Source organism: Lemur catta, chromosome 3 (genome assembly GCF_020740605.2).
Source record: "Lemur catta isolate mLemCat1 chromosome 3, mLemCat1.pri, whole genome shotgun sequence".
Classification (NCBI taxonomy): Eukaryota; Metazoa; Chordata; class Mammalia; order Primates; family Lemuridae; genus Lemur; species Lemur catta.
In genome coordinates, this window is record NC_059130.1 from 27,945,391 (window position 1) to 27,968,267 (window position 22,877).

The 22,877-nt window shown below is 39.5% G+C and overlaps 2 protein-coding genes across 13 annotated transcripts in view; both read right to left on the reverse strand.

The window, feature by feature from the left end:
- NUP210L (nucleoporin 210 like) overlaps nucleotides 1-14,341 on the reverse strand; it is a 98,320-nt gene extending 83,979 nt beyond the window's left edge. For both annotated transcript variants that reach the window (XM_045545156.1, XM_045545155.1), the window contains exons 1-6: nucleotides 14,076-14,341; nucleotides 12,397-12,533; nucleotides 4,609-4,740; nucleotides 2,989-3,079; nucleotides 1,987-2,137; nucleotides 446-578 (exon numbers count right to left, since the gene is read on the reverse strand). In XM_045545156.1, the coding sequence (XP_045401112.1) occupies nucleotides 446-578; nucleotides 1,987-2,137; nucleotides 2,989-3,079; nucleotides 4,609-4,740; nucleotides 12,397-12,533; nucleotides 14,076-14,275 (844 nt within the window). In that variant the 5' untranslated portion in view covers nucleotides 14,276-14,341. The remainder of the gene's footprint in view (nucleotides 1-445; nucleotides 579-1,986; nucleotides 2,138-2,988; nucleotides 3,080-4,608; nucleotides 4,741-12,396; nucleotides 12,534-14,075) is intronic.
- A 938-nt stretch (nucleotides 14,342-15,279) lies between these two features.
- The window catches only part of TPM3 (tropomyosin 3), a 28,592-nt gene continuing 20,994 nt past the window's right edge, over nucleotides 15,280-22,877 (reverse strand). For 8 of the 11 annotated variants that reach the window (XM_045545160.1, XM_045545161.1, XM_045545158.1 and 5 more), the window contains one exon: nucleotides 15,280-16,625. In XM_045545160.1, coding sequence (XP_045401116.1) covers nucleotides 16,622-16,625 — 4 coding nt within the window. In that variant the 3' untranslated portion in view covers nucleotides 15,280-16,621. The other 3 variants (XM_045545171.1, XM_045545173.1, XM_045545172.1) reach the window with 1 other exon arrangement.

Below are 22,877 nucleotides of genomic sequence, written 5' to 3' on the forward strand. Positions count from 1 at the left end.
CTAGGCAGATGCCACGGCACTCACTCTAGCCAGGCAACAGAGTGAGACTCTGTCTCAAAAAAAAAAAAAAAAAAAAGAAAGAAAGAAAGAAAAGAAATAGAGTTTCTCAGGAAACAACTTTCAAAAAGTTGATCATTCAAATCCCTTCTGGTAAAGTGTTTTCACTTTCCTCACAAAAGCTGGTAAATTTTGATTTTTGTTTTAATAGAGAATTCAGATGCCTATGGGCACTGAAGCTAAGTAGCCTAACTATGCCATTAACATGCTCAAGATGTGGGGACTATCTCTTTCCAGTATTAGTTAGGTATAGCAATTAAGAAATACCTTACCACAAAATCTAAAAACACAAAGAAGTATTTTTCATATGTAATGTGGAGTTGCTTATCGTCTTGTCAGCAGAAAATTCTGGGCAATTTTAGTCATAGGAAAAGAAAAATCACCTTACCTGTCATTCTTCCTTGAACCATTTTTGCAACTTGGTATTTAATATGCGCTCCTACTAATAGATAAATATCATGGGATGGCATAAGAAATATATTCTCTAAAACCAGCAGACGTATCAATGCTGCCGCCACTTTCTAAAAGAAGAGGAAAAGAAGCAAAATTTCCATATGCAAAATCCTCAAAGCCATCTTCTCTGTTAAAACCTTCCTTCTTAAAAGCTTCTTTTAAATTTTTTTTACAAAGATTTTAAAAAATGCTTTCCTAATCACAAATCATAATTTCAGCCTTAAAAATTGATCATGAGTCTTAATGCCATATTAACTTTGTAAGTCACTCAGACTAAGAATAGAAAATGAAAAGCTGTCGCTCAGGTTGTGGTGGCTCACGCCTGTAATTCTGCACTCTGAGAGGCCGAGGCAGGAGGATCGCTTAAGCTCAGGAGTTCTGGACCAACCTGAGCAAGAGTGAGACCCCGTCTCTACTAAAAATAGAAAAATTAGCTGGGCATGCTGGTGCCACCTGTATTTCTAGCTACTCAGGAGGCTGAGGCAGGAGGATTGCTTGAGTTTCAGGTTGCTGTGACCTATGATGACACCACTGCACTCTACCCAGGGCGACAGAGTGAGACTCTGTCTCAAAAAAAAAAAAAGAAGAAAAAGAAAATGAAAAGCTGTCTAAAGAAGTAGGCAAACAAAAAGGCAAGTATGCTGAAATAAGAAAAGGTAAGACTTGACTGTATGCAACAGAAATTCTTTTAGCCAATCTACAATTAACTGATTTGCCAGATTAAGTTACTTCAAGTTACTCTCTGTTGAACACACTGATTCTTGTGAAGACTTACCCCACACAAGGTCGGTAGGCTGCTCTCTAGGATAATCACACTCTTGTGTTCTTGCTGCTTGAATTAAATGCTTACCAAAAGACATTTGTTTTTCCCAAACCTATTTATGCCAGTTGTACTTGTAATTATAATTACCTTAAAACAAAAACTATAAATGTGAAAAGAGAGCTATTGTTTCTATAAAAAATTTAAATGTTTTGAAAAGAAGTTAAAGGCAAGGTGCTAATATAAAGATTGGGGGAAAATCCTTGAAAATATAGAATTCTGTACTCAAATTGCTTAACACATGTCTAAATGTTCACTTGACTATAAAAGAAAATGAAATTAGAAATTAGTTTATGCAAGAAAGTGTATATAGATTTTTAATCAGTGAATTCGTGGTTAAAGAAAGGCCTTGGACTTATATCAAAGGATTGGTTAATAAAATTTAGTTATATAAGATCTGATACTAAAGTAAAAAAAAATGAAGTTATATGTTTTAAGAGAAAATATCATTGACATTTGTAATTATAATTAGTTAATAAAATGTTTAAGGAAGACAAGGTTTTTTTTAATGCTTACCCACTTCAAATGACTTTTTCAATTAAATAGCCAACTATTGGCCCAAATCACATCAGGTTAGAGGGCTTCTACTATAGATAAACATAAAAAACTATATTTTCCATAGGCAAGACTATTAGATGAAAGCACAAAATTTTTACCTTATAGAATGGTTCATAAATTCTAACTTTTACAACAGCAGCACCAGTTCTAATCCCAGACACCAAAATCATATCTCCTTGTTTCTCTTCTTTTTCCATCTCAGCTATATAGACAGGGGGAGAATATTCTGCTTCAGAGTATTTCAGAATCCTAAAGATATAAAATGAAATTTGTTTTTAGCAGAATCAAACAATGTCTTCTTCTAAAAGTCCCTAAGCGACTTTAAACAATGTCTATAGAGTGTAAAAAGTTTTAAAATTTCAGTTTTCTAGAAGGACTATAATGTGCCTCTGGCTAAAATTGTTGTGGAACTAAAACTTGGATTGTCTGAGATCTCCTTGGAACCAAAGGCAAAATTTCTTATTATTATTGTATTCACTGCTTCAGCATGGGCAAATAGTTTGAGCAAGAAAAATGCTAGAAGATACCCCATGCTCAAATAATTGTATAGACCTGAGCTCATGAACTCCTCTGTAATGGCTCAAATTAAGCTATTATAAAGGTACCCACAACTATATCATATGTCATTCTATCAAAGACATTTCCCCCAGTGAATTTATCTGTTTCAAAAAAGTCCAGACAGGCCAGGCCTGTGGCTCATGCCTGTAATCCTAGCACTTTGGGAGGCTAAGACAAGAGGATCACTTGAGGCCAAGAGTTCGAGACCAGACTGAGCAACATAACAAGTCCCCTGTCTCTACAAAAAATAGAAAAAACCAGTTAGGTGTTGTGGCATGAACCTGTAATCTCAGCTACTGGGAAGGCTGAGGCAAGAGGATCACTTGAGCCCAGGAGTTTGAGGTTGCAGTGAGCTATGATGATGCCACTGCACTCTAGCCTGGGCAACAGAGTGAGACTGTCTCAAAATAAATAAACATACAAATAAAAAGTCCAGACAGAAGGATTATCAAAGTCCACACAAATGGTTGCTGTTCAGTGTGCCACTTAACGGCAGATGTTTCCTTCAAAGTCAGATGATTTATGTTTGTTTTCAAGTTTACCTAATTTTGCTAGACAGTTCTCTTGCTGACTCGTTATCCTGGGCAATGCTCCACTCAAACGTCATCCCTGCCAAACTACTAAAAGTATTTCCTGTAGAGCAAGCCAAAAGCAGACAAGACAGAATCACATATTGAAAAATATTCAGGTATCTACAACAAGAAAGGGAAATCTAACTAGAAAATTATTTTGAGGCTTCTTTCATTAACAAATAGAAGCACTATCATTAATGAATTAAGATACAATTATGAGGCCGGGCACGGTGGCTCATGTCTGTAATCCTAGCACTCTGGGAGGCCGAGGCGGGTGGATCGCTGGAGCTCAGCAGTTCGAGACCAGCCTGAGCAAGAGCCAGACCCCGTCTCTACTAAAAATAGAAAGAAATTATATGGACAACTAAAAATATATATAGAAAAAATTAGCTGGGCATGGTGGCGCATGCCTGTAGTCCCAGCTACTCGGGAGGCTGAGGCAGTAGGATTGCTTAAGCCCAGGAGTTTGAGGTTGCTGTGAGCTAGGCTGATGCCACAGCACTCACTCTAGCCCGCGCAACAGAGAGAGACTCTGTCTCAAAAAAAAAAAAAGATACATTTATGAAGAAGATCCCTGCACGATATAAGTGCTGTTGCTATACAAGCTTTCTGAAAGTAAAAGGACTCAAGCTGATAAACTGCTTGACAAAAATTATGCCATATTCTTTCTGTTCCTATGTAAAAGCCACCTTATGATTGACAGGCATCCTTAATCCTGGTCCCTTCAACAAAAATTTGTATAGAAACTAGATTGCAGAATAGTTCATTTTTCAGATTTAAAGAAATTACTTTTTACTAAATAGTTTACAATTGCAATAAATTTAAGTGTTTCATTACCATATTACAGCATTAGCATAGTATACAGTATTAAAAGCAATATAAAATCAGTCTCAAGAGAGATTAACTTAAAATTATAACTTTTTCACAGGTTTACATTTAATTTTCCTATACAAAGTGAACTGATCAAAACAGAGCTAGCAATAAATTCCAAAAAATGTTTTTAATTGTCAGTCTAGGGACTATCAGCAGAAGCTCAGTGGCAGACTTTGGATATTTAAGAAAAGTTCTGGGCTAGGTACAGTGGCTCATGCCTGTAATCCTAGCACTCTGGGAGGCCGAGGTGGGAGGATCACTTGAACTCAGGAGTTTGAGACCAGCCTGAGCAAGAGTGAGACCCCATCTTTACTAAAAATAGTAAAAATTAGCCGGGTGTGGTGGTGCATGCCTGTAGTTCCAGTTACTCAGGAGGCTGAGGCAAGAGGTTCGCTTGAGCCCAGGAGTTTGAGATTACTGTGAGCTAGGCTGACACCATGGCACTGTAGCCCAGGTGACAGAGTGAGACTGTGTCTCAAAAAAAACAAAAAGTTCTGGGATAACTAACAATAATAGTAGGAAAATCTTATGAAAGTATATAGCTAATACATTGAACTATACTCAGAATTATTAATTTGTCATCTACATGAGTTCCAAATGAGAAAGTAAGTATTATTTCTAATCTTCTTTTGTCACTCAAGCTTCTGTTTCCAAGGGCTAAACCTAAAGCAGTATTGTTTTATTTTAGGTAATGTTGAATCCTCTCAAGTTCTTTACCTTCAATATCCAATGCCCTCACCATCAGTTCCAGTGGTGAATCATCTACGTAGAGTTCCCGGGTCCGAGACACAATTTCGATGCTGTCTATCACATCAACCTTAACATCACAGCGTAGTTCATGGTCAGTCACTATGATGAACCCAAAAACTGAGTATTTAATTCAACAAGTCATGAATCTATTAAATGTCTCAAATACTCAAAAGCTTATTCTAAAAATTATGAAAAAGAAGCTGGGCGCGGTAGCTCACGTCTGTAATCCCAGCACTTTGGGAGGCTGAGGTAGGAGGACTGCTTGAGGCCAAAAGTTCAAGCCAAGCCTGCACAACATAGCAAGACCTCATCTCTAAAATTTTTTTAAAAAATTAGCCAGGCATGGAGGTGCATGCCTGCAGTCCTAGCTACTTGGGAGGGTGAAGCTGGAGGATTGCTTGAGCCCAAGAATTCAAGGTCAAAGTGAGCTATGATCACACCATTGTACTCCAGGCTGGGTGACAGAGTGAGACCCTGTCTCTAAAAAAAAGTTAAACCAATTAATTAATAGTAAAAAAATAAAGATTAGGACAGCTGCTTTTACCTGTGGAAGAAAATAGCATAATAAGATAGAAGAGCCTCTGTTTATAATAAGAAACACTAGATTAGTGGTTCTCAAGGACTGATCTATATTTTTATTCATCCATAGAAAAATGAGAATAAGAATTTTAAAAGTGAGTAATAAAATTAAATTATATTCATTTTAAAGGAATATACTTTATTCTTATGTCTTTTGAAGTGGTAAAAATTTTTCTTTTATGAAATAATGGTATTAGATTTTTTAAAACGTTATTTAAGCTGAAATACAACAAACAAACAAAAAACAACGTTATTTATTTAGGAAAGTAAAATGGTGGCAACCATATGTCAGTCTTATCAATAAACTTTCTTTCTTTCTTCTTTTCAATTTTTTTTTCTGGACCATGAGATTAAAAAACCTAGGAACAACTGAATCAGATCTAACCAGAGTTCTAGTCCAACCAGAGTTCCAGTCAATATACCCATAATGAAATTCAGAAACACTATTTGAAACAGTGTAGAATAAGAAAAGAAGGAAATAAAATCGTTTTGTGCTATCTTTAAAATTTTTTATTATTTCTCTTACTACTATCTTTTAATAACACTTTCTCCTACCACATTTAGCATGTATTCTATAACTATCTACATAGCTGCCCCATTCTGCTGTTGTAACTATACATTTTTAGTTTTAGCTTCATCCACAAAAAACTAAAAGCAATATAACTACCAGTTTTCAACTATCCAAAATTACCACTGGACATCAGGGGTAAATTGTCCCTAGCCATGGATTTGCTTTTATGGACTTTTTAAAAAAGGAGTTGTCTTTTAATCTCACTGATAAAAAACAAACAAACAAACAAATAAATAAAATCAAAGGAGAATATTAATCAGATAATGCAGGTAAATGCCCCTCAACAAAAAGGAGGGCTACGTGTGGTGGCTCATGCCTGTAATCCCGGCACTTTGGGTGGCCAAGGCAGGAGGATGGCCTTAGGCCAGGAATTCAAGACCAACCTGGACAACAACATAGTTAGACCACATATCTAGACTGCATATCTACAAACAATTTTTTTAAATTAGCTGTGCAGTGCACACCTATAGTCCTGGCTACTCAGGAGGCTGAGACAGGAGGATCACTTGAGCCCAAGAATTCAAGGTTACAGTGAGCTATGATCATGCAACTACTGCACTCCAGCCTGGAGCAAGACTCTGTCTCTAAAAAAAAATAAAGGCTATGGTACATCAAAATATACTTATTTTAGGAAATGGTATACTTTCTTTCACAAGAAACATTAAAAGTTGAATTAATCATCCTGAAACTATTCTATATATATACTAGGGTTGAACAGATAAGTAAATACTTTGTAGATAATGAGGTCAGGTTTCTTCCTGTCAGAGAAAGAAGTTAGAATAAACAAGGTGGGGTGGCTCACGCCTGTAATCCTAGCACTCTGGGAGGCCGAGGCAGCCTGTAATCCTAGCACTCTGGGAGGCCGAGGCAGGAGGATCGCTCGAGGTCAGGAGTTCGAGACCAGCCTCAGCAAGAGCGAGACCCCCGTCTCTACTACAAATAGAAAGAAATTAGCTGGACAACTAAAAATATATATAGAAAAAATTAGCCAGGCATGGTGGCGCATGCCTGTAGTCCCAGCTACTCAGAAGGCTGAGGCAGAAGGATTGCTTGAGCCCGGGAGTTTGAGGTTGCTGTGAGCTAGGATGACGGCACCGCACTCTAGCCCAGGCAACAGAGCAAGACTTTGTCTCAAAAAAAAAAAGAATAAACAAGGTGGGAAGGCTAGAATGAACCTTGTGGTGAAAGATTCGAGTTGAAGATATCAGTATGAGCTCATGTTTATTTTAATATATATGCAGATAAACAGATACACAAATAAATGTAGATATGTGTGTATACAAGGGTTAGCATACATACATACATTTCATAGCTCTGTTTCCTGAGAGGGCCTAGAGGCAGTGACACCGCAGTAGCAACAAGCTAGCAACACTAGCACCCAGGTCCTGGTTTCTAAATATAATTCTTTAACAGGAAGAACCAGGACTCCTTGAAGAAATGGCTGGGCAAGATGAGCCTGGCTTATTTTATAGAGCTAAAAACTAATAACGTACAGAAAAATAAATAAATAAATAAATAACAAAAATAAAAAAAAAGATGGGAGGCTGAGGCAGTAGGATCACTTAAGCCCAGGAGTTTGAGGTTGCTGTGAGCTAGGCTGACACCACGGCACTCACTCTAGCCCGGGCAACAGAGCGAGACTCTGTCTTAAAAAAAAAGAAAAAAAAGATAGGGGCAAGTTCAAAGGACATGGGAGCCAACCTGTAAGAACTTCCAATGGCGAAACCTGGAAAAACTGGAGTAACAAAATAAATTATGATATTATTAGATTATAACCCCCAAAACAAAACAAATTATCCATGAATCCATACTGGCATCAATGATGGAATAAATAAACTAAGTGGAAAGAAGTTATTTGTAAGATGTAAGACATGTTTCTTTCAGAAGAATGCTATTTAATAAATATAGAAGGAATGAGAGAAATAGAAAATCACCATTAAGACACCATATGACCAGGCACAGTGGCTAATTGCTCGAGGTCAGGGGTTTGAGACCAGCCTGAGCAAAAGTGAGACCTCATCTCTACTAAAAATAGAAAGAAATTATCTGGCCAACTAAAATATATGTAGAAAAAATTAGCCGGGCATGGTGGCGCATGCCTGTAGTTCCAGCTACTTGGGAGGCTGAGGCAGTAGGATCGCTTAAGCCCAGGAGTTTGAGGTTGCTGTGAGCTAGGCTGACACCATGGCACTCTAGCCCGGGCAACAGAGTGAGACTCTGTCTCAAAAAAAAAAAAAAAAAAGGTATATTCTTACATTTATAAATTACCATTGGTAGGATAAAGAAAGGTGGTTCCCTCTTGGAAAACTGGGATCAAAGAAATATTTGCTTTTCACTATATAACTTTTTATAGTCTTTGAATGTTTTACCAAATGGAAGTAACTCCTAATCAAAAAGAAAAAAAAATTAAAAGAAATCTAAGCCAGGCATGGTGGCACTCGCCTGTAGTCCCAGCTACTAGAGAGGCTGAGGCAGGAGGATCCCTTGAGGTCAGGAGTTCCAGGCTATAGTGTGCAATGATCATGCCTGTGAATAGCCACTTCACGCCAGTCTGGCACTCCAGACTGGGCAACATAGCGAGACACTGGCTCTTAAAAAAAAAAAAAAAAAAGATTATGACTAAGACCCCAAATGCAATTACAGCAAAAACAAAAATAAATAAATGGGACTTGATTAAATGAAAAAGCTTCTGCACAGCAAAGGAAATAATCAACAGAGCAGGTAGACAACCTACAGAATGGGAGAAAATATTCACAAACTATACATCTGAAAAGGGCTAATATCTGAATCTACAAAGAACTCAAACAAATCAACAAGGAAAACCAAACAACCCCATTAAAAAGTGGACAAAAGACATGAACAGAAGCTTTTTAAAAGAAGATAGACAAATGACCAATAAACATATGAAAAAATGCTCAACATCACTAATTATCAGGGAAATGCAAATTAAAACCACGAAGAAGTATCCACCTTACCCCTGTCAGAATGGCTTTTATTAAAAAGTCCGAAAATAATAGATGCTGGTGTGGATGTAGAGCCAAAGGAATGTTTATACATTGTTGGTGGGACTGCAAATTAGTACAACCTGTATGGAAAACAGTATGGAGATTTCTCAAAGAACTAAAAGTCAACCTACCGTTAGATACAGAATCCCACTACTGGGTATCTACCCAAAGGAAAAGAAGTCATTTTTTCAAAAAGACAACTGCACTTGAATTTTATTGCAGCACAATTTACAATTGCAAAGATGTGTAATCAACCCAAGTGTTCATCAATTCATGAGTGGATTAACAAAATGTGGTATATATGTGTATATATATATACATACATATATATATATATACACACCACGGAGTACTAGTAAGCCATAAAAAGGAATTAATTAATGTCTTTTGCAGCAATTTGGATGGAACTGGAGACTATTATCCTAAGTAAAGTATCTCAAGAATGGAAAAACAAACATCACATGTACCCTCTAATAATGTGGAACAGATTGATGGGCACACATGGGGACAGAAAGAAGTAAAAATCGTTGGAAATCAAAAAGAGGGCAGAGGAGGGGAGGGGTAAAAACCTACCTAACAGGAACAATGAACACTATTTGGGTGATGGGCACACCTATCACCCTAAGTATTAAAAACATTTAGGCCAGGCGCGGTGGCTCACGCCTGTAATCCTAGCACTCTGGGAGGCCGAGGCGGGTGGATTGCTTGAGCTCAGGAGTTCGAGACCAGCCTGAGCAAGAGTGAGACCCCCGTCTCTACTAAAAATAGAAAGAAATTATATGGACAACTAAAAATATATATAGAAAAAATTAGCCGGGCATAGTGGCGCATGCCTGTAGTCCCAGCTACTCGGGAGACTGAGGCAGTAGGATCGCTTAAGCCCAGGAGTTTGAGGTTGCTGTGAGCTAGGCTGACGCCACGGCACTCATTCTAGCCTGGGCAACAAAGCGAGACTCTGTCTCAAAAAAATAAAAATAAAAAATAAAAACATTTGTATCCCCTTAATATATGGAAATTAAAAATATAATTAAAAAAAAGAAATCTATTACCGTATGGAACATACCTACCTCAAGTCTCTCATCTCTGTCATAGCCACTAGTTTTCTTTACTACACTACAACAAAAACATGTAAACAAAATTCTAAGCACTTAAATTATCAATGGAGTGCTTAAGCCTTTTTAGCTTGATAGGTGCCTATAATTAGTAGGCAACTCAAATATTTGTTAAACAAATGAAGGAAGAATTTCTCTTAGGCACGTGTGCTTCCCTTTCAAAATGTCCTACCCCACCCCTTTCAGACTATCCATTCCCTTTCAGATGGGATTGCACCTATTAGGATACCAAGACTGGCATTTATCACTGGGAATCTCATATTTGTGTACAATTGTATTAACAGTAAAATTGGGAAAGTTGATTTAAAGATACTTAACTTTGGAATAGTTACCACAAATCAGATGAAATTTAGCTGACAGCCATATTTGACATTTTTCCTAGTACTTGTGTCAATGAATATTTTGATATAATGAATTCATGTACTTAAAAATGGTTACAAGAGGCCAGGTGCAGTGGCTCACATCTGTAATCCTAGCACTTTGGGAGACCTAGGCAGGAGGGATGCTTGAGGCCAGAAGTTTGAGACCAGCCTGAGCAAGAGGGAGACCCCATCTCTACAAAAAATAGAAAAATTAGCCAGACGTGGTGGTGTGAGCCTATAGTCCCAGCCACTTTGGAGGCTGAGGCAGGAGGATCACTTGAGCCCAGGAGTTTGAGGTTGCAGTGAGCTATGATGCACTTTACCCGGGGCAACAGAACGAGATTCTGTCTCAAAAAAAAAAAAAAATTGTAGAATAGGTATTAATAGTTGGAAAAAAATCTGGTGGACAATAGTAGAGGGCTCTTTTATCCCCTAAGAACCAAAAGGTTAAGAGTAGGGGTAGAAAAGGTGGTAACTTAGACGTGCTAGGAACCTTTCCAAAGCTGGAAACAAAAACAGATTTAGTCCTAGCTAACTGCAAAGTCAACTTAAGACTAGGTTTTAGGTGGGTATTTTTTATTGATTCTTTTTAAAAATTTTTTTTACTTCTTATAGATGGGGTCCTTGCTATGTTGCCCAGACTGGACTCCAAATACCCTCACCTCAGCCTCCCCAGTAGCTGGGACTACGGGCAGGTGCTGTGCCCAGCTGATTTTAATTGACTTTTAAGAACTGCTGCATCACTAATACTCCTGATAACACAGAGAAAGATGCTGTGGGGATAAACAGACATTGATAAGTCCCAGTCAGAAAGGGATTCAGATGAGGCAGAAATGTAGTTTTAGGAGTATCTTAACCCATTTATTTTACTTACATTTTCCTTTTTAATAGGCACCAGAGTGATACATGATTAAAAAAACATCTAGGTCAGGCGTGGTGGCTCACGCCTGTAATCCTAGCCCTCTGGGAGGCCGAGGCGGGTGGATCGCTCGAGGTCAGGAGTTCGAGACCAGCCTGAGCAAGAGCGAGACCCCGTCTCTACTAAGAATAGAAAGAAATTATCTGGCCAACTAAAATATATGTATAGCAAAAATTACCCGGGCATGGTGGCGCATGCCTGTAGTCCCAGCTACTCGGGAGGCTGAGGCAGTAGGATCGCTTAAGCCCAGGAGTTTGAGGTTGCTGTGAGCTAGGCTGATGTCACAGCACTCACTCTAGCCCGGGAAACACAGCGAGACTCTGTCTCAAAAAAAAAAAAAAACACACACAAAAAAACATCTAATGAAATCAAAGAGTTCTTTAAGTCGATATAAAGAAAAAATTTCAGGCAAAGTTTACTTGACAATGTTTTTCTTTCTTAGTGTTACATGAAATAATGGTGTGCTTTATAATAGATGACATCTTCAATTATATGAAATATAGTATACCAAACATCCTAAATTTCTATTTAATAAGATATTTCATTTATCAAAATATTTAAAAGCAGCTGGGTACAGTGGCTCATGCCTATAATCCCAGCAATTTGGGAGGCTTGAAGTGGGAGGATTATATGAAGCCAGAAGTTACGAGACCAGCCTGGGCAACATAGCGAGACTCGGTCTCTACAAAAAATAGACTAACGCTTCTCAAACTTTAGTATGTGTAAAAATCTCCTGGAGAGCTTGTTAAAACACAGAACCCTGGGCCCACTCCAGAGATTCTAATGTAGAAAATGAGAGATGGAGCTTGAGAATTTACATTTCTAACAAGCACCCACGTGATGCAGGTGATGCTGTTAATACATGTTTACAGCCTACACTTTGAGAAGTACTAGTCTTTGTACTGCCTTTTGTGTCACTCAGACCAACCTCAGACCTTGACACACAAGTTGGTTCCAGATGAATGATTCCTTCCTTTCTTCATTGATTCAAACAACTAGAATTTCCATGGTATCAGGCAGCATGCCAGATGGATATACCAAAAAAAGTCACAGAATAGGATGCCACAATTAGGGTTTATATTGCAGGAATCCTTTCTCCCTCATCATTTGAAGCCAACACCATTTGTGTTAATCATCTATGCCAGATACCAGATTATTCTACCCCAGATGAAGTGATACTTAATGTCTTTACTCTCAACATACCTACCTATTTCTCGAGCAAGAATAATACTGCTGAGGCGTATTGGTTGGGTAGATTCAGCAATGAGTACAGCTTTTTGGGAACACAAGGTACCATTTTCATATAAAGGCTCAACAGTAACTGCATCATGATGGGTGGAATGCCTGCCAGAACAAAATACTTAAGAGTATTAAATACATGGGTTAAAGTTAACTTTTGGTGGAACACAGGTTCCTATACTTCTTCCATATTACTTACTACCAGGTATACTTAAATGACACTTTTTAAAGTAGGAACTTTGCTTAGGGATGCAAGAATTAAAGTGGGAGAGATTGATCAGAACTTTTCCCAATGATCTCTTGTGCAGTCTCAGAAGTATTATATTCCTCCCTCAATATTTAAAATAAGATTAATGTTACATCTGTCCCTCAGTATATAAAAATAGGATTGATGTTGTGTTTCCAATAATAAGAGACAGGACTTTCTCATAACCTGAGGAATGAGTCTCCTCCAATCCTAGAAACTGAGCTGCTGATATCTAGGATGGAAAAGTTGCCTAAATTATGAGGTATGAGTCCAACTCAAAATAACAAAAAATTGTTTCCTATTGGGACTCAGAAAAAAAAATAAAGGAAAATATTACCAAAAAATTTCATTAATATTTTTGGATGGATGGAAGGAATGTCTTTCAATGCTAGAAAAATTCCTTAAAATCATCCTTTCAGTCAGGAAATACATATATCACTTTGAGTCATCTTATAAGCCCAATTATTTTATACTGCCTGGAAGGCAAAATTCTCACACTCTGAACAAACCTTACTGCTTCTATTAGGAGATGGTAAAGGAAAATCTACTCCATTTAGGATGAACACTCTGACATCTTGAAGCTCACTTTAGTTAGGTTCCCTCACACCTCAGGTAACCTATCTTTGGATTCTCTCACACCAGAAAATCATATTTTTCCATCTTCAATCAGGAAGTCATTATCCCAGAGTTGAGTGTACCCCTTGTCCTCACACTTCAAGTGGGTACCCTTATATAAGTGGCACAACTTTTATACTACAGGCAGATCTCATCTCCACCCAAGATGAATCTTCTTATATTCCCAGAAGTTTTCACTTCATGGTCTCTGGCCCTCAGTTTCTTCATCTGTAAGATGGGAGTAGTGGGACTTATTTCATAAGACTAAAAATTGAATGAATTAATACATGCAAAGTGCTTAGTTAAGTACTCAATAATTAGCTGTTGTGTTTTAAGACCGCCTCATCTTAAATAGCTCACCTTATTTAGTTAGTGGAGACCCTCACAACCCGTACATCTTTCTGCTCCTAAAGAAATTGCTTCAGATTTTGGGAACTCCCTCTCACTCTAGTTGTTTACATTGTAAGTCCTTCACGTTACCTGCGGCCTCCAACACAGGGCTTCCCTGTACCCTGATAGCTGCTCACAGTGACGACCCCTTCTCAACATGCTCAGTGAAAAAGCCAGTCTCACATGTGGACCCTCACACGATGTGATGATACCTCACAAGAGTAGGACACGCCACACGGAGGGTCTCGCCCCTCCACCCCGCTTGACTCCATACCCTTCTCCCCTACAGGATAGGCCCCTTCAAGCCGAGTGATCACACAGTATTCCTGCGGGCCTCTCTCATCCTTACTAGATGGTGTGGGGGTGCATATCCTTGTGACCTCCCTACCCCTCACCAAGTGTAGCAGCCCCGCTGCGCCTCCAGCAGGAAGGTCACCCGGCTTGGCTCTCGGCCGAAGGGTAGCAAAACCTGTGGCACATTAAGTTTGTTGGCCAAAATCTCAAACAAAAACAGAAGCAGCAACAGGAGGCTGTGTAGAGGCAAGCAGAAAAAAAGCCTGAAGCCTTGGCAGCCTGGTGCCCCAGAACCAGTCATGGCAACTGCCAGGTTGCGGCTCAACTACAGCCGCGCCTTCCCCAACATCAGCCAATCCGCAGGCGTGACGTCAGAAGGAGGTGGACCTGCTTCTTGCTCAGAATTGTGGGAAATTCTTAAGAGGCCCTTCAGGAAACCCCACATTATGGAAACTTTAGGCACAAACCCCGCTAACCTCTTAAAGAGCTTTCCAAAATATTGGATGACAGATATTTTTTCGAGGAACAAGTCTAAAAAAAAGTAACAACTAATCTTTCCCAGTTTAATTTCTCCTGTTGCCTAACCTGTTTGGCTTGTAGACCAAAAAAATGGTCCATGCCTATGAACGGAAAATTTTCCAGTCTCTAGCATAAACACCGGGATTTGTCAAGGGAACCACGTAATTTTTACTAGAAGTTAGATTCATGTCTGGCTCCAGGCCAGAGTGTAGGAAATGCCAGACACTGGCCTGGCAAAGGCAGCTTTGAAAGCTATCCACACATACAAGCTACCTCTATGCAAGTACCCTGAGAACACTTGTTAAATTAACTTGTTTTCTTCAAATATCCAATGGAATATTAAGTCAAAGGCTGTCCCAGGGCAGTTTATTAAAACTACACGTTTATAGGAGTATGATCAACATCATAAATTGTTTAAGGAGTGTAATAAATCCATGGTTTATAAGAATTAATATGGTTGTAAAGGAAAATGTGTAGTTCAGCCTTAACATGCCAGTGTTAAGTAACCTTTAAAAGGTCTGGCACATTAAGTATTATTTCTAATCTTCACATTTACCCTAACAATATATATTACCTCCATTTTAGATTATGAAACTAAATGATTTATATCAACTAGTAATTTCAGAGCTGAGTTTTGAACTCAGTTTTGGTCTGCTTCTAAATTGTTTGCTCTACATTGAATCCTACTGCAACCACCCACCAAGATCTGATTTTTAACACAAATCTCATACTTCTGTGGAAAAAGCAAATTCAGTTTAATAAATAAAAGTCAAATAAGTCTGAGGGTTGGAGGGACTGGTTCTTTATTTCAAAAAGACACTTCTCAATATTCAGTATCAAAACAGTTGCACTACTGGTTTTCTCTTTCTCCCAATCGGCCCCAAAGAGACCACACCAAAGGAGAGTACATTTTAAGCCAATAAGCTGCAGGATGTACACCTAACAGACCTCACAGAAACTTCATCAAAAAGTGGGGATTGGGCAGGGGAAAAAACTTTAAAATATCAGCACACCGTCAGCCCACAAACTGTAGAGAGCTCTTACAGCCAGATGGGATGGCCAGGGTGCCCCAAACCCAAAGAAGCAAAGTTTCAAAATAATAAAAAATTTTCAAAGTTTTGTACATAAGCTATTCAAGATTTCTCCAGCACTGACTGATACAAAGCATGATGAGATGGCACTTTTAGGGATAGCAGCTTCAGACCCAGAAAAGGGTAATGAGATGAGTTTCATATGGCTAAATCAGTGGCAAAACATAATTTTCTTTCTTTCAAGGAGGCAGGAGAGCAATTAAGTGGTCAACTCAAAGTAAGGGGCACATGATCCATTCTGTGAGTGGTTAGGAACGGGATAGACATAGGACAAAAATTTGGTCTCAGAGGTCTCACCATCTTAATTTGGTCACTTCTAATGAAAAAAATAAAATTGTCAAAAGATACCTTAAAGCTGAAAACCTGAACAGCATATTTTTGTTGGGGTTTTTTTTTTTTTTTTTGGCTTACTCCTCCTGGGATCACCTTTCCAGGTTTGGCTGGTACTTTGTCCAGAGCAATGAGGTTTCCCATAGTGGAGTCTTTTCCTGGCCTCTGTTTGGTTCTCAGTAAGGCAGGCCCATACCTTTTGGCCTCCTCTATAGAGAGGGCAATACGTATTAAGCTGCAAAGTCACCTTCCAAAAGTGAGAATGGGATTAGGTTGCTGCATCAGAGCTGTGGAATTATTTGGAATGTTTTACAAATGGTTGCTACAACGACAAAAAAGGTAATTACAAAATGTGTACATCACAACATGCTTTTTAAAGACATTTTGCATTGTGCTCACATTCCCTTAAATGTTGTTCCCAAAGGTGCTCAGCCTCTAGCCCAGTGGAATCTCTGGGAAGAAGCAGAGACAGTTTGGCGAAAAAGACGTGGTGGGTGGGGTGGAGGATGGAGGGGGATGGCGAAAGTAGAAGATCAGCCCTCAGTTTAAAGGTCAGCTTCGGGCAGGCTGGCCTCAGGCGGAGTCAGGGTCAGAGGGAGAAGCGGCGGCAGGGCGGGACTGGGGTGTTCTACATCTCATTCAGGTCAAGCAGAGTCTGGTCCAGCATCCTTTGTGTACAGAGGTGCTCCTCTTTGGTACATTTCAGTTTATCTAATGGGGGTAAAGGAGAGAAGTTACAAAAACTAGTAGTAAGTTTCAAGGTCTGCTCACTCTGAGACTTGCTCCTGTCGCAGGGAAGCTGCAGACTAATAAAGCAGCTGCCTTCTCAGCCACAAAAGTAGCTATTATATCACTCGATTTTGCAGGGCCTCTATCTTGCCTACTGAAGTGGCAGGTGTTGCTGTGTTTCCAGGGGAGGGAGTTAGGGCCCTTATCAACCATTTTCTTTTCCTCCCATACCCAACCAAGGCTTTCAGCTTTCTGTCTCTGAAGGAGCAAGCATCAGCCATCCACTCTCCTAGGCTTTGCCTACAGGACAATACCTTTTTAAAATGACTCACTGGAGTTTAACTATTGCAAACAAGAAGAGGCAGAGTAGAAACAACAGAATCTCAACTTGAAAAGAGCACAAGATCCTCACATGTTACATGCTTTCTCCAAAAAGTTAGAGGGGAAAGGAGTATTTGGTGGGATAAATAAAAGCCCTCATAGCTAAGTCAAAGAACCTCTAAAGAAAATAAAGCCAAGAACATGACTGAAACATATATATAAGCAAAACCTTAATTGAGATTTTTGCAGATCTACTGTCTAGAACTAGCCTGTGATAGAGTTACTTGCGGTTAAACATAAAACCAGGAAAAGGAAGCAAGAGGGAAAGAGTCAGGAAGAAAACCAGAGGCTGAACACCAAGAACGATCTAATCTGCCTAGCAAGCAAACCACTCTAACTGCTCTAGGGCAGTGAGGAAAATACTCCAATCTTTAACTCAGAGAAGGTGATGGCAACACAGACCCATATTCATATCCCATACTCTTTGCCTTCCCTTTTTGCCACCCAGTCAGAAGGGCCCATCCCTGGGCCTGCAGATGAAGCAGTTACAACATCTTGTCAAGTCAGTCCTTTTATTGTTAGAAGACATCCATGCAATGGAACATATCCTACAGTTAGTGCACAAGTGAAAGAGCAGCAAATAAGGGTGGAAAACAGAAAATTCTCCCAAGTTTTCTCACTATAATCTCAGGCCCCTCCCTTCATCACCCATAAATCTCTTCTAAAGGGATAGAAATGCAGTATTAACTGTTCCCATTTTACAGTTAGAAAATTGTAATTTGTAAAATTGCTATTAGGAAATCAACATTCTAACTGCCCCAATTAAAAAACAATTTGCTTAGGGCAAAATAACAACTTTTAAAAAGACAATCAGCTTTTTGTTGGGGTCCAGGTCAGTGGTGTGAGCAGTAGGCTCAGTTTAATGGGCATCAGTGAGCCCTGCCCATCAGTCACACAGATCATGCAGCGTTAGCTTCAGCTCATTAGAAAGCAGGCGGTTTCGCTCAAGTTGGCTGTAGAGACGCTCTGCAGCAGCAACGGAGAGGAGGGAAAACAAGAGAAGGAGAGGAAAAAGAGGAGGAGAAAGAGAAAAAGGTAAAGTTAGTGGAGTACCAGAAGTAAATTTTGAGTCTTTCAACTAGCTGGTATATATAACATGCATCTGTAAGGCAGGATGGATGCAAGGAGGATTCAGACAGAGGGCAATAAGAGTCAGTCAATTGGTAGAAGGACCAACAGAGGAATAAAAAAAGGAATCCAGACTGACAAGTTGGTAGGACATTTTGAGGGAGAAAAAACACCTCCTTCACAGTATTTATTCCCTGGATTGATAAACTGAGACAAGTGAAACAGGGCAAAGGAAGGAATATAGTTGGCTTAGAAGAAATGCATTCACAATAATCAGGGCTTGAAAGGAACCAGAGTGAACAGTTGAACATTTTTCTGTAAAAGCATCCAACACAGCATTATGAACGGTAGAGTGGGGTAAATATCCCCACACTCAGTCGATGCTACATTTTCTAATGCTTCCTGTTGTAGGTGTTATGTGACAGACCCCTCTTAGTGGTTATACAACAAATACCCAATTTCCCCTTCTTCTCTAAAAGAACCCCAAACCTGTTAGGCTGAACAGTGTGCCTAACCCCAGAGAAGGGAAATTACTGGTAGAAATCAATCAAGACCACCCTATTGTTTTTTCAGCCTCCGTTACAGCTAAAGGTGATTATGTGATCCAGTTCTAGCCAATGAGATATAGGGGGATAGTCTGCTGGGGGCTTCTGGGCAAACTTTCCCTCTTGCCTTGAACATCAAAGTGATGACTAGAGCTGCTTATTTCAATCTTAAGAGAAAAGGCCAAGAAAATCACAGAAACTCCAGCTACAGTTGCTCATGGCTAGGCTTATGTGATAAAAAAACAAATCTCGTATTTATTTAAGCTACTTCTTCTGTCTTTTTTTTTTTTTTAAACAAAATAAAGTTCAAGGACACAAGCTGCTTCTTATAACAAAAAGCATTCCTGATACAAGTAGTTAAGTGCTCTTTCTACTTAGAGTGCACTTTACAGAGGAAATAGGGTATGGAGAATGCAAATCCATCTGAACAGCACAGCAGTTAAAAGAAATTTAGGGATAGGAAAGCCAAGCTCCTTCCTGGTGTCAGCCTCTGAAGTTTACAAAGAAGTTTCTTCCTAGGTTTTACAGCCTGTTTCAAAATAGTCTCAGGACCTCAATATGAAAAAGATACTCTTCTGTCCTAAAATCAATTGCATCTGCGGGCACTGCTCAAGCACTGTCTTCTGGGCTGAGATTTTCCCCAAGTTAGGGGAAGTTAGGGGCTAGTATGGTCCTAATGATATTTGCCACTTTATGTATACTATCAAAACAAAAAGCATATATGGTGGCTCACACCTGTAATCCTAGCACTCTGGGAGGCCAAGGCGGGAGGACTGCTCGAGGTCAGGAGTCCAAGACCAGCCTGAGCAAGAGCGAGACCCTTTCTCTACTAAAAAATAGAAAGAAATGATTTGGACAGCTAAAAATATATACAGAAAAAATTAGCTGGGCATGGTGGCACATGCCTGTAGTCCCAGCTACTCAGGAGGCTGAGGCAGGAGGATCGCTTGAGCCCAGGAGTTTGAGGTTGCTGTGAGCTAGGCTAATGCCACGGCACTCTAGCCCGGGCAACAGAGTGAGACTCTGTCTCAAAAAAAAAAAAAAAAAAAAAGCATATATGTATAAAAAGAGCCCGGAGGGAATGACCAAAATTAATAGTTGTAATAAAGAGCAAAATTAGGGTAAACTTTTAAAACTGCACTTTCCATTAAACCAGTGGTTCTCAATAGGGATAGTATTGCTCCTCTCTAACCCCCAGGGGAGAATCTGAAAATGTGTGAGAGGTTTTTGATTATCACAATGACTAGAAAGCCCTGTAGATATTTATTTATTTATTTTTTAAATATAAGCAGAGAGTTTATTTTGGCCAAGTTTGAGGACTGCAAGCTGGGACCATAAACTCAAGTTGCCCTGAATGTATGCTCCCCTTACAGATATTTATTGGGAAGGGGATGGCACTATGCAGGGTCATTCTGTACATCAACAGAATTGTCCTACCCTAAATGACAAAAGTTCACCATTGTGAAACACTATACAGGTTGACCATCCCAAATCTGAAAATCCCAAATCTGAAACTTTTTGAATGCTGCCATGACACTCAAAAGTTCCAATAAGCATTTTGGATTTTATAAATATTTTAGAGACGGTCTTGAAATGTTGCCCAGGCTGGAGTGCAGTGGCTATTCACAGCCATGTTCATAGCACACTACAGTCCTGAGCTCTTGGGCTCAAGGGATCCTCCTGTTTCAGCCTCCTGAGTACCTGGGACTACATACAGCGTACTGCCTTGCCTGACTTGGATTCTGGATTTTTGGATTTGGGGTGCTCAACTGGTAAGTACAGTACAAATATCCCAAAATCCGAAACACTTCTGGTCTCAAGCATTTCAGATAAGGGATATTCAACCTTACTAGTCTATAAGTTCCATGAGGCCTGGGATCAGTCCTGTCTTATTCACTGAGGCATCTCTGATAAATAGTAGGCAATCAAATTTGTGGATTCATCTCTTAAACCTTCTATACTGTTATATTACACACAGATCTCAAAACAGCCTGAACTTGGATATACTCCAGTTAGTTTGTGTGATTCCCACTTGGTAAAGAAGGGTTTATCAGGATCTTATCCTTCAGTACAACCTTTTTGGTCAATGAGGGTTTTGTTCCATTTAGGGAAGAAATAAAGAGACAGAGAAAGAATAGGAGGATTTTATTGCCTGACCAAATCCCAGAATGCAGTGTTCCCTAGGAATTGCATCAGGTCAGAAAGACAAATTCAGCTGTTCTCTCACCTTGAACTTAAGATTCTAACTCTGATATCTCTAGTGACTAAAACTTTAGGATCAGATACTAGCTCATTAGTTAAAGTCCTTAGTTCCCTGATAACAGCAAAATAAAACAAATAAAAAAAAGCAAGGTAGAGAACCCATTTGGTCTGGTGTTCTTTTTAGGCATGCCATCCCACGAAGCTGGGAGTATTTGACCAATACTATGTGAAAGGAAGATATTGGGGTGGGGCTAAGGTAAGACTGCCCAACATAACAGGTCACCCATTAGGTAACATGGGGTCTAGCCTCATTTTGTTCTTCATCCTAACAACAGTAACAAGGAAGGGAATGGGCCTGTGGTTCTTATAAATTAAGAAGAGGTGAAAAAAATAAGCGGCTAAGTGCTTTGCCCTGATGCTTGGCCTCATCTCCTTTGCTAGTCCAGGCTCAAGCAACACAAGATGGCTTCTGCAAGGATGTAGAACATTAAACACAAGAGTGAATTTAGCACTACACAGTAATTCAATTTTCACTCGGCTACCCTTGATATGGTCTCTATCCTTGCTCACTCTAGTCATGCCCATGGGGAAAAATAGGTGATACCAGAGATAACATCTCACCTTTTCTCCCAATCTCTCTATTCTCTTACTTCTTTCCTTTCTAAGAAGCCTTTTTCTATGCCAAAGTCAACTCTTTCTTCCCAAAATATTAAATGTCTAGAACTGTGCTGTCCAATATAATAGCTACTAGTCACATGTGGCTAATTAAATTTAAATAAACGAAAATTAAATAAAATTAAACAAAATTAAACTTTTAGCTCCTCAGTCACACTAGCCACATTCAGAGTGATCAACAGCCATTTGTGGCTAATGGCTACAGTGCTGGCCGTCACTGCCAAAAATTTTGCTTACCGCACTGCTCTACAAGGTTATCCTTATTGCCTGGATTTTCTTTCCACCAATTCTCTTCTGCCCCTTGAAATACAGCTTCTACTCTTGTTTTTAATGCTCAAAGTGCACTCTCAGATTATTAAAATGTCAATGAACGTCTCATCTTCAGTTACCTTCCTTTTCAAACTATTTCCTGAAATTGAGAACCACTAGAATTCATCCAGTCCTGAACTACTCATTTACCTTCTATCTCTCCAACCAGTTCCACTTGGCTTCCTCTTCTACACATGATTTTCCTCATTGTTTAATTCTTTTTACACTCGCAATTGTCCTTAATGGTTCTAATTTACTTCCACGGCCTAAACTGCCTGCCAACCTTATGGAATCCCAAATCTCTTCTCCCTTACAGGCCCCAGAGCTTTGTTTTCACCCAGAAACTTGCCAATTTTTCAGCTTATCTTCTTTCCCTTTCCCTAACTCCCCACACCAGGACTATGCGACGTCCCTACATCTCTAACACCACCATTTTCCTACCCTCAAACCAGTCAGTAATCTTTGCCCTTCCTCCTCATGTTGAGTGGCTAGGCCATTCAGAATGCCTGTCTCTGAGTGCCACCTCTCTACTACCACTACTCTAACTCAGACCCTGATTATTCTCTCCTGGAAAACTGCAATAACCTAACCCAAAATTTCCCAAAGTGTGGCATAGTCACTGCTAGTGGTATGTATACAGTGGTATGTATGTAGCACATAGTAATGGTATGTATTTAAGCAATATACCTTTGTGAACTTTAAAAGATTAGCTATGTTTATTTTAATGTGCATTAGGAAAAAACATTGGTACATCAAACTATTGATTTCAAAACAGAATTGTGAGGCCAGGTGCAGTGGCTCATGCTTGTAATCCTAGCACTTTGGAAGGCTGAGGCAGGGGGATCGCTTGAGGCTAGGAATTTGAAACCAGCCGGAATAACAGTGAGACCCCTGACTCTACAAAAAATAAAAAAATCAGCCGGGTGTGGTGGCAAGTGCCTATAGCCCCAGCTACTCAGGAGGCTGAGGCAGAAGTATTGCTTGGGCCCAGGAGTTTGAGGTTGCAGTGAGCTATGATCATGCCACTGCACTCTAGCCCAGGTGATAACAACAC